At 36.8% G+C, this 12,450-nt stretch overlaps 1 protein-coding gene across 2 annotated transcripts; it reads right to left on the minus strand.

Annotated features, from left to right (window-relative positions):
* Positions 1-3,780: 3,780 nt before the first annotated feature.
* Positions 3,781-9,368, minus strand: LOC149097843 (somatostatin receptor type 1-like). 2 transcript variants are annotated; one of them, XM_089278450.1, is made up of 3 exons: positions 8,695-9,368; positions 7,435-7,518; positions 3,781-5,649 (listed from the first exon to the last, which is right to left on the minus strand). In XM_089278450.1, the coding sequence occupies exon 3, from the start codon at positions 5,596-5,598 to the stop codon at positions 4,678-4,680; it is 921 nt and encodes a 306-aa protein (XP_089134576.1). In that variant the 5' UTR covers positions 5,599-5,649; positions 7,435-7,518; positions 8,695-9,368; the 3' UTR covers positions 3,781-4,677. The 2 variants fall into 2 exon arrangements, with proteins under 2 accessions (XP_089134576.1, XP_089134577.1); XM_089278451.1 differs by having other exon boundaries at positions 7,435-9,368.
* Between the last annotated feature and the right edge of the window lie 3,082 nt (positions 9,369-12,450).

The raw sequence follows: 12,450 nt of genomic DNA on the forward strand, positions 1-12,450 counted from the left end.
AACTGCATTTCACTTCAAACATTCACTGAATGTGATTTTCTTTTTCTTCCACCTTACTCAGGATCGTCTCTCTAAAGGAAGTTACAGTTATTTTATACTAACCTTTACACGGCTTACCTTTAAAACTAATTAGGAAAACTCCAATTTCATAGAGAAACAACCGTGAGATACTTCATTCGGTACTTAAAAAAAGATAAAATACTTAATGCTAGAAATGTAAGCCGAATCACCCGACAGCTGATTTTGAATTTATACAGGTGAAATAATTCATTTTTCCAACGAAACCGATAATTATAAATGGATGCAATTTGACGCATCCGAAATAAAACTAATTTCGTTTATTTTGTAAGGCACACATTGGCAGATGTAGATGTGTCGTTCTCTCTTAAATATAGGTCAGAGTTGATTTTATGAATGGTTTTATCAGCTGTGTGTTTTTTACTATGGCTCGTTTAAAATGTTCATTTCTTTAAATAAAGCGAATTAACTTCGTCTCAGCTTAACTGGTTTTAATTTTAGAAACCCTTAAAATCGTTATACGATGATTGAAATTGATTTCATGCTTTAGTTTTCTTGGATTTGCCTAAAACTTTATTTCTTCAGGGCAAATATTGCGTTTTGTTAAGCGTTTTGTCGAGCGCCTTTCAAAACGGCCTGACATTTTGAATCTCTCGGAGAAGAACTTACACATATACGTCATTCGGCAAACTGGCGTGAATTTGCATATATGTTCCCACTAGCCACATGTAAAACTCATTCGGAATGGCATGTTATTTAGTAGAGAACTGAAATAGAAATTTCCTTTTATTTGTCTATGTTTAAATTAGGCATCGAAGTTATTACTTTGACGATTTATTGACCAGTTATTTTATTTCTTTAGGGCAAATATTGCGTTCTGTTGATATTTCATTTCCACTGTCCATTTTCCTTATCCGGTTTGTTTTGATTCACACACCCATGGAGTCTCCAAGGTTACATATTTGACCATCGTAAATATCGTTTAATTCTCCCTTTTAAGAATTTGTGTACTGATGGTTATTTCATTAATGTGTTTCATTTATGTTAAAAATGCTGTTGTATTTGCTACTACTTACAATTTTATTACAAACAAGACGCTTTTGCTTTGTGTTATCCTGGGTACGATATTTGAAATATTTTATCAACTGCACCTAGGTTTATACCAGCTGTCTTTATATTTAAATTCAGCTGATCTATTTCTTGTAGTATAAATATACCTGATGTTTTGAAAACCAGGTCCGAACAGCCCAATAACACCTGGTGCCTAATAGAGTGATGTAAGCAGTGCTTACCAAGTTCCGCACTCCACACTTCATCTAGTGCAAAAAGGAAATGACACTAGAATCTCTGGGCCACCTGTGGATCAATTCAGGCTTAACTGTCATCATATCAGATAAAAGCTCTTTGCAAGCATAACTCAATGACAGCAAACTAAAGTGCCTTGAAATCTCCCCCTCCCCCCGGGGGTCAGGTACCACTCCGCACATATCAGCCCTCTCACGACAATAATGGAACCTTCTGCTAAGGAAATAAACCCACTCAGCTTTGGGAAATTCCATGCACTTTAAGGATTGTGTCGCGTTGGACAGCTAAGTACATACCCAACTGTCAGACTGACTCGAGACTATGGACGCAAGCTTAAACCGATCCCACCCCCCTGGATTAAGGGCCAGGGACCCCAAAGAGGTATCCACAATTAGCCACACTCCTGTAGATGTCTCCAGACTTTCCGGTAACGGAGCTCCCCGTGGAAATTAATGTGCTACGCTAAGCTGGAATCGATGCCTGCGGCATCGATTTCAGCACAGCTCGCGGAGTTAAATTAGGTATGCGTTTTTCAAAACTTCAAGGAAAAGTGCAAATGTAATGCTTTATGTTTCGAGGTCATACATTTCCGGTAAAACATGTCCTTTTGCACTCAGATTAAGTCACTGTCTGAGCCCATGGAAGGTTGACCTGCCCGTCGGCTTGTGCTTACAAAATTTACCTTTGGCTTCAACTTTATAACAAACCAGTTTGATTTTGACAGTGTTGCAGGTTTATGATCTACAGTCCCTACCTTCATCTAGAAAAATCAAACTCAAATTGAAATTGGAAAAAGAAAATCCAAAAGACTATTAATCAAGTCAAACTGGTTTGAAAAGTTTACCAACAAAAATAACTTCACAGCACAATTAACAGACCCCTTTTTCAAAACTGCAGGTAGAAATAATGTGTTTATTATTGTTATTATTAATATTATTACTATTATTATTATTAGTAATATTAATATTATTATTATTAGTAGTAGTAGTAGTAGTAATAAGTTAATAAAGATGGTGAATTTTAAGCTCGGTAATGAAATGTGAAGGTAAATTAATCAACATGACACATTTCATTACCGAGCTTAAAATTCACCATCTTTATTAACTTATCACTACTCACGATGAATTCGATAGCGTTGATCCTAGCAGTATGCAGGACACCTATCATATATGAACTCAGTTAAATGACCTTGCTCTCCATGAGTTCTCGTAGCTCAGTGGATAGAGCGCCCGCCCGGTGTTCGGGAGGTCATGGGTTCAATTCCTGTCGGGGACCCAGAATTTTTCTTTGTCCCACGCTCGTGTCATGTTGATTAATTTACGTTCACATTTCATTACCGAGCTTAAAATTCACCATCTTTATTAACTTATCACTACTCACGATGAATTCGATAGCGTTGATCCTAGCAGTATGCAGGACACCTATCATATATGAACTCAGTTAAATGACCTTGCTCTCCATGAGTTCTCGTAGCTCAGTGGATAGAGCGCCCGCCCGGTGTTCGGGAGGTCATGGGTTCAATTCCTGTCGGGGACTCAGAATTTTTCTTTGTCCCACGCTCGTGTCATGTTGATTAATTTACCTTCACATTATTAGTAATAGTAGTATATTAAAGATGAACAGCGTAGCTTAGCCTTTGCTCCTGAATAAAAATCTTTCCTACTGGCCTTGATTGTCAAGCGCCGTTCGGACCTGGCATTTTCATTCTCTCTGAGAACGATCAGCATATATACGTCATTCGGCGATGGTCTGAATTTGCAATTATGTTCTCACTACCTACAACTCATTCGAAATAACCTGTTACTAAGTAAAGAAGAAGAGAAATTTCCTTTCCCTAGTCTGTGCTTTAATTGAGCATTGAAGTTATTGCTATGGCGATTTTTAAACCTTTTTTTAACTTCTTACGCTTTTAGTAAATGTTCTCAATCCTAGACTGTGTAGAGTGGCCCGTGGCTATTTGGAAGCTTTAGGCCCAGTTCAGACGTCGTGCTCCTGCCGTGTCGAACTCAATTGCAATTTGGTTCGCCTATGACACGGCAGAAAAACAACTCTGATTCAGAGTTGAATCAAACTTAGAATTTACTGATGCCTCGTAACAATTCTCTTCCTAACTCCCCGTGGGAACGCAATCCCGCCAAAATTTATTAATATAATTTATGATTTTGTTTGGCGCGACAGAGGCACGACGTTTGATGAATCGAGCTTGTCGAACTTAATTGCTTGCCGAACTTAATTCAAAAGTTTGATTCAGACGCCGTGCTTCTGCCGTGCTTTTGTCGAACTTAATTCCTGAATTTAGTTCGGCACGGCAGAAGCACGACGTCTGAAGTGGGCCTTAGGAAACGACAACGATCACACCCACCCGGCCTCCCTAAGTTCCCCATATCAAAAAAAGACACCGGATGCCAGGTTACATATGTCGCAAACGGTTGTTCGCTTTACTGCCTAGCATTCTCCTTTTGTTTTTATTTTGTTTTGTTTTTCAATCGGTCATTTTGGCGTAGTAGTAACGTAATATTTCTGTTGGTTAAGCCGCGTAACAGCTATAAGCACCAAACATATATACAAGGGCCTCAAATAAGATAGTTGCAACTTTGAGAAGTGTCTTTTTATTTTTATAAAATTCGATTTTCAGGTGTAGATGTTCTCGGTTTGCGAACCAACATAACATGTCAGACATAAAACAAAACAACAGGATTCTGTTAACATAGATTTTAATTAATAGAGTATTGCTTACAAGCATGTCAGTCTTTTGTCAGACCTCACCAAACATATAATGTATAATAAGGATAACTTACTTGCTCACTAGTGACCTGGTTTACAGTCACTTAGTGGACATAATGGTAATAATAGCACTATTATGTTCAAAGACAAATTACAATAAACCCTTCGTAGCCAAGAAGAGGTTATAATTATCAATCAACTAATCAGTTTTGATTTTTGAACTAATCAGGTGTGTGAGAATTGTTGTCACACAAGGAATACATCTACCTTTTTGTGGACTATGTTTTTCAAAACGTCTTACTGAAGATGAATCACAGATCATATATGAGACCAAGATTCTGATTACATTGATAAACTTTAACATCACTTTCTTTTTATCTTTCTCATGAATAACAATGTCTTTTAAAGAGAACTATATTAGTATTAGTATATCCGAAGAAATGTTCATATTCCGATTACCGTGTTTTTTGTTTTCGCTTTGTCTCTTACATTGCGAGACTGTCTGTTTTTCAAAACAGCAAATCGTTAACTTTCTGCACTTTTGAAATTAAAAAGAAAAAAAAGTGAATTACCAGTGGTAATCAAATGAGTTTAATTCTTGTTTCAAATAGCTGTTGAGCAACATGAAGTCTAAGCTGGCCTGAGGTTGCGAAGTGGCAAAACAGGTTGGATTGCACGGTTGCAAGTCCTGCAGAATAATTGCGATACACTCGCTCTGAATCCTGGCAACCGCAGGGCGTAGATTACGGAATTTACTATCGAGTTGACCAGAAATGTTAATGTCACTGTATTTCTAATATGGAAGTATGACCGCTGGGAAATGTTTAGGAATAACTGACCATTATAAATGCCTATGGCTATGAATGTTATCACTGGCAAATAACACAATAGAGACACAAGTGCAACAATGAGCGAGGTACCGGTCAGTTTTCGTTCTCTCTGGTTGGCTGCACCATGGTGATATGGATGACGACTGCATCCAACTTTGACAACAATTAGAATATAACAAACACAAATAAGAAAAACTGAAATTAGATAAAATGGAAGATACAAGGTGGAATCAATGTAAAGGTGTGAAATTCCTTCTTCTCTCAACACAATTTGAAGGGATTCCCTAGCTGTAGTCATTAACCAAATGACAGTGATTATTACTCCGTAAATCCATTTCTTAACAAAACGATGCCTGAAAGGACGAATTGTGGCATGCAGGCGTTCTAATGAAACGAAAACGAGATTGACAAGGGAGGTAAAGGAAAATAAATGAAGTAATGCAATTTTAACATGATTGTACCAAATGTTATTCGAAGTACGGAAGTTCCATAGTTCACAGAAAGTAAGGCTTCTATCAATATGCAGAGGCCCTGAGACCGCCCCAACTAAGAGATCGATTATTGTCAGATGTATGATCAAGTATGTACTACGGCGCTGAAGCTGACGCTGCTTAACAAATACAATAATGGCGATGACATTGAGGATAACTATGACCAGACATTCAAGGATGAGCACAGCAAGCCATGGAATGCAGTCTGAGTTAGGAAGCAGAGAGGACATTCTATCGCTGGTGTTTAAAGAACCGTTCTGATGGAGTCAGGCACAGATCACCTAAATATGAAGAGAATCTGTTAATATTTAGATAGAAAAACTGTAAAAGACATCCCTGGATTACCCAACCAATATTCTATACATGTTATACGAGATGCATTTGCTTTCGTCAAAGTTTGAAAATACCTCTACCGTGTTTTGCGGGGTTTTAATAGGAGAGAGGAGTTCTTAAAAATCAACTTTTTCGGTTATTTAACTTCCTCAACACGAAAGAGACATTTTGAACGTATTGACTGTGTTTCTCAAAAGTAGTGCAGATTTATTGGTTTAGCCAGTTTTCCGGCATTTTCAGATAGATCTGTTTGAAACCTTTTATTTAACAAATCTTGGATCTTCCGTGAGCCTTTCGATTTTTTTTTTTTCGTTTGCAAATTGTAGGCTGATATTTTTCATGTCGTCAAAGAAGAAAACAAAAGGTCGTGTCTTTTTTCAAGTGCGAAGAAAACACCATGATGGAAAAAGTAGTCGAGATTAGAACGATGCGTCAGACGCGAGCGCCAAACGGTCGCATTTTGAACAGGAAAAGATCTTTGCTCCGATCCAAGTGAGAGTGAAGAGGAAAAGCAAAACTGCTAGTGCCAGCCGATCAAGGCTAAAGAAGGCTTGAAGTGAGTCTTGACGTGGTAACAACTCGATCAGTTCAGCTTTTTGATTCAGAGGTTGCTTGTGACAACACATTTTCTTTGTTTTGGATTTGGACTTCGGAACCCTAAACCTATTCAATACGTGATAGAACTGAAACCCAAAAGATACTTCCCGCCAGAAGCAACATTTACGTTTTGCGAAGTGTTATCGGAGCGGTAAATGGCATCCATAAAAGTTGAAAATTTAATTTGTGTACGGCCTTTTTAGCTATGTTCTTCTGGATCACTTTCTTCTTCCATTTCTTTCAGAATGTCTTTGGTACAGTCATGAAAATCCCTGATCATTAACAAGTTTTTTTGTAGCAGTCCAATTTTTTCAGTGGTGAAACGAAACTTCCCCCACAAGATCATTTTGAGGATCTGGATGATCTAAAAGTTTCTGTTTCAAGTATGCCTTAGTATTGACGATTCATTACAGTTGTCAAAATTGTTTAACAAACCCTTTGTTTACGTACTTTCGTGAAATTAAATGCCCTTTTGTTAATTTCAACAATCTAAGTTCTTTCCAAACTTCTGTATTGGGAAGATAAGTGAAAAAAGCTATAGTTATAAACAATATACTCACACTGCTGAATCGTTTTGTTAAAAGATCTGATATTTTTTTGCTGTAAAGGGAAAGACGGGCTTAATACTTTGAGCGAAAGTAATGCACCTCCGTACAGAGATAGACTGATATAGATAGAAGCAAACACGCAGTTATTGATGAGCAAGTTTTTTGTGTTAAGTTTAATTTTCCATTCAATACAAATTGCTTTTGTCGGGATGTCTTGTATTCCACTTGTGCCAGCACAAGACGGGTAAAGAACCCAAATATTCCATTAAGTTAGAAATAAATTAAAAATGCAAAACGTTTCCTTTTCTCGAAGGAAAACGTTCCTTTCTTGTGATCCAAGATAAATTTATAACGTTGAGAACACATCATATTGTTGAATGTAAGCGCCTAAATATTTTACGACAATGTTAGAGCAGTGACAGGTGAAGATAAAACGTGTTGTATGGCGTTCAAATTTACCACATCATCACACGTCTACATATGCAATGCGCGGCACACAAAAAAAAGAAATGAACTTTCCATGCTATTATTAAACTGTTTTAACTGACAGTGGACATTGTCATCTATTTGGCATAGACTTCAACCAACCTTGATAGGAAACTGTAGATCCTGGTAAGTAGTCTCAGTGTAAATGAAAACCAGTCAAATTTCAAGGAGAAATATAATATTGACCTGATGGAAAAATGACAAATGTAAGTGAAAACAATATGGCAAATGTTTATGATGCTAAATAACTGTTGAAGCAGTGTTGACTGATGTATTTTCATCTTTATCTGGCCATCTAATGTTCGCATTCATTTGTGTCAAAGAAGGGAACAGCCTTTTTTTGGAATTTGTGCCAGGGTTCGGTCTAAATGTTCACTGTCAAGGTAGCACAGTTTGCTTTTCAATAATCCTCAACATCGTCGAATTTCTCTGTTCACTGTGGTCTGAAAATATCACGCCCGAAGTTAAGACTAATTAAGCTACGCCCACCAGCGTTCGTCGCTGCTTGATCTTCTTGATGCTTTTCGTCTTCAACAAATTATGAACCGTTCGTTTCTGAACTCTAAAATCAATTGTTAATTAAGACAATATTAGCCACGAATGAATCATACTTTCAATCTTTTAAAACTCGACCTCGCTAATTTAAATTCTCTTATTTTCTTTATTTTTGACTGAACTGCACGAACAAACGTTCGTTCGCTGATTGAGAGCCGTGAAGCTTTGGCCAAATGTAGACCGGTTTACTTCGCTCGACAAAACGGATTTTGGATTTTGTTGATAAACAAGGTAAATTATTCAAATTATTATTTTCCTTTAAGACTTCCTTTCAGCTGCTTCAGAAATGAAAAGTTGTTAGGGATATCAAAGCCTCTAAGTTTTACTTGATAGAAGTTCTAATTCTCTGTGGAGTGTCTTTTAGTTATATTCTAAAGTATTAGCGCGATGCTTGTCTTTTCTGCTACTATATATTATATTATGGTGGCCCTGAATAATAGTTGTTTTCACTGTTATCCAGTAACTGTCTACCTTTCGAAAATGACAATATTAATCTGCGTCAAATGAAAATAAGCTCGAATGCGGAAAACCTCAAGTCTTCTGCCTCGAAGACTGTCTTTTGGACCCGAAATAAAACTGATGGCTAGCTTAAACTAAATTTGCTTTAAAACATAGAAATGGCTGTATTCACCGAGAATTGTTTACGATATTCCCTTGGCTGACTTTGCACTTAAATGGAATGATTTTGAAGAGCGCTCATTATAGCATTGGGCATTTTTATTTTTTCTTGATGTTATTTTTTCTTCTCTAAACACGATATACCTATATGCAATAACAATAATCAGTAAAAATTCAGAAAGTTTTTACCCTGCCTTCAGTTCGTGGTGGGTAGGTTTTACAAGCAGCTCAGCAATGAAAAACAGTCACACTGCAAAAAGATCATTTGGTTGAGTGTAAAAAATTGACAAGTTTGCCCCAACTTGTTTGTGATGCTAAGTTGTGAGAAGTTTGATAAGTTGTGACCTGAATATTGACGCATTTAAAATTTAAGCAAGTATAAAGGACAATGTAACTGTGCTCTAAATTACGACTACCTGCTTGCACAACTTGAAGATACAACTCTTACAACAATTAAAATATTAAAAGTTAAAGGAATTCATTTTATCTTGGGTTTTACTGTAGCACTCTGAGCTAAACACCGGGCTAAACGTTTCACGTTGAATTAATGCGTATTTGCGACTCTACTTTATGATTCAACTTAACATTAGAACGCGACAACAAATCTCTTATAATCTGTGTCAAGAACAGAAATACTTACAGGTCTTTACATATCTAACTGTGGATCATTGAATGTAGCTTACTTTTCTTCTCAATAACACTGAACCCGTTAAATTCTCTCATTTTATCAGTCTCAAACTATCACGTTTGATTATAACATCAAACTTCACAAAAATTCTTTCTCTGCTCGATTTTCTTGAATGTTTGTCTTCGTTTATAAGGCCCTTTTATCTGAAAGTTACAGACCTCGATAACTTGTCTGCCGATGTAACAGTAAGTTTAGCCCATGGGACATTCAGATGAATGACCAAGCCAGTTCAAATTGAAATGCTTTCGTTCCTTTTTTTAGCCTTACCAAAAAGTATTTAGTATTTTCGAAATGTTACAGCCTGGCATTTCACAATAGTTTTCGGCAGTAAAGCAAAATGTTGCGAAAGATCGCTTTATAATATTTTGGTCTACAGCCAAAGCAAAATGGATATAAATTTTCATTTAAAACTTAAAAGTTTAGAATTTGTTATTATTGGAACGCCCGCCATACCATGCTCAATTTTGTAGCAGCTTGAAACAGTGCTATTAATCGAGAAGATCAGCTGTTTTTCATTTTTTGTCTGTTTTTTTTTTTTTGTAAAGAACTGCATAAAATACTTACCCTTACCAACAGATCACAGGAGAGTTGACATCGAATTCTGTTGTGTTTTCAATTTCGGACAGTTAAACGCGATATAAAAAGGTTTTCTCTAAAACAGTAAAATAACTGTAACGCAGAGGATACGCGTTCCACTAAGTGTAATGTTTTTTAACATGGGCCGCTTTTAAGTCATCAGACTCTATTTTCACAGGTTCATTGCTAGAGTCTGCTTAATTTAATAGTAATGATAGGAAAAAGAAAGAGTGGAAACGAGTTAACTCAAAAATGAGCGCAAAACGTTTCCTCGGTTTCTAGTTGAATTTAATACGATGTTTTTAACAGCAACCATCCTAACTGACTGGGCCAAACGGTTTGACTATCACAGTGTAATAAAAAGAATCAGCAGAAAAGTTTATAAAGTCATGAAGCCTACCTTGTCAAGAAGAAACGTCTTAGGTTTCAGTGCTAATGAAGAACAGTTACTACAAACTATAAGAAAACTCATATTGCATAATTAAGTAGAGGAATTAAATGTAAACAATATGTAAAAAATGCCCTGGCCTTAAATAGTAATTAGTTGAATATTTTTCCGTTTCGCTTTTCAGCTGTCTAGAACAAAAAGACCAACATCACGCTTCAAGATGAATTTTCCGTGTAAGAACTTTGCACTACATATGCATGAAGCGATCTCTATGGTAAAAAAAGTATTAGGAAATATGTATTAGGAAATATGTCATGAAAGACTCTCAAAACTGCGTTGCTAAAAAAAAAACTCGTTGTCGGGAAGTTTATCCAAACCCCAAAACGGGAGAACAGTAAAACTGCATTAATTCTGAAGTAAATATCTTCGTGTAAACAATATGTCAATATGCTATGCTGTTGAATAATTATTGGCTGAGCTTACTTGCAGGGAACGAAATAGAAAAAAAAATAACAAAGTTCAGTCCTATAACATTGATCTATGTTTTAGCAGACTTATTTTACTTTGTTTATGAAAGGCTGGTGCCTTCTTTTTTGTCATGATTTTGTGGTTTTTAACGTTATAAGAATTTGTGTTTTTTTCAGTATCAATGACGTCTGCCCAGATCCTCTCAATAGTCCAGGTGAATTGTCTTCTCGGTTTCTTTTGTTCTCTTTTTATTTTATACACGACCAAAGAACTCCATGCTTTAAACATTTACCGTGTATTAATGAAGGCCTAAGGCCTAAGCTATGCAGATCAAACCTCCTGGCTTTTTCAACAGTTTCTCAGGGATCATTTTGGCGTCGCAATTGTTTGGTCACGTGACTTGGAATTTAACAGTAGCCATATTTTCAGAGACCTTTTCCCTGAAATTTGTCTTTTCAGAGTTAAACTTTCTGTTTTAGAACGATGTTGGATTTGTATAAATATTTTAAGTCCAAAAATTCACAGTTCTTGTAGATTTATATTTCCCCAATTTTCCAAGCAATATTGCCGCTTTTCAGGTGCATCTATATAGAGGATATTACATGCCCGCGCGTGGATACGAATTTTATCTTCTCGTGTTGAACACTCGAAGATAAAATTCCGTATCCACGAGCGGGCATGCAATGTTCTGTTTATTATATAAACATACTAATGACGACGTTTTTGACGATTTTCCGAAGATTTCTGAAGATTTTCCTAAATTGTTCCGATGGCCAGACGAACGTTTCCGAACATTTTCCGAACATTTCCGAACACTTTCCAAAGATTACCGAAGATTGCCGAAGACGACCGAAGAAGTTCCGAAGATGTTTCGATCATACATCAACAAATGTTATCAAAAAGGAATATCTTCACAGTGTGAAAGATAAAAATAGTATCTTCACTGAGCGCGATGAAGATATGATTTTTTAGGAAAAGGAAAAATCCCGGCATTTCACTGGTGTTTATATAATAAAATTCGATATACTCAGAGCTAACAGCGTGAGCCAATAGCTGTTATTACAGTTGAGCCCACGGTACAGCGGTATTAGTTGCAGAGTGCGAAAGCGAGGCTTTCGGGTCAACATTCCAGGGGAATACAAGCGCCATATGAGAAAACTTCGAGAAAAATAATAATTTTGGGTTCCTCTCCGGATTTTGCATTTTTCTCACAAGAAGAGAGGCTACAATTACTCAGCGGAAACTGCCCTCGTCATTTGACAAAGCCTAGGCTGAGATCGTGGCTTTCATACCGTGTAGAAACAGCAAAAGATGGCAGTGCTTCGAGTGACGCCTGCAAACGTGAACTAATGCACAGGTGAGCAGTGGGATGTAAGATCTTTCTCCCTACCCTATTTTCGTGCAGGAATAACAGTTTTATGCCCTCTCGAACGTATATAACATTTTATTTTTTGTAGAGTTGTGACTTACATAAAAAATGGATGGGAAAACAATTTCACTGAAAGTTGGAAACACTTTGCATCTGATGCGAAAAATAAAGTTGTTTCCTCGTCGAGCACGAGTTTTCCGAACACTCTACACGAGTTCCCACAGGCTGCAAACTGATGTTCCATCCAGAGGGCTGAATTTCCACCGTTCACAATTGAGAACATGATGAGTCACTTCATTAAGAGAAAATCAGGAGATAATGAAGGCAATAAAGACTACAAGAATTTAAATTTAAATAGTAAGGCATTTGGACTATTCAGACATGGTCATGTACAAAATATCGAAGTTGCCACTACTGAAAATGGAGACGTGATCCATATAAAGTACAAGCTCAATG

This window comes from Orbicella faveolata, unplaced genomic scaffold (assembly GCF_042242905.1).
Source record: "Orbicella faveolata isolate gen_17 unplaced genomic scaffold, um_ofav_v1 contig_46, whole genome shotgun sequence".
Taxonomy (NCBI): Eukaryota; Metazoa; Cnidaria; class Anthozoa; order Scleractinia; family Merulinidae; genus Orbicella; species Orbicella faveolata.

Excerpts from the sequence above, each read along its gene's own strand:
- LOC149097843 (XM_089278450.1), bottom strand. The coding sequence starts at position 5,598 with ATGTCCTCTCTGCTTCCTAACTCAGACTGCATTCCATGGCTTGCTGTG.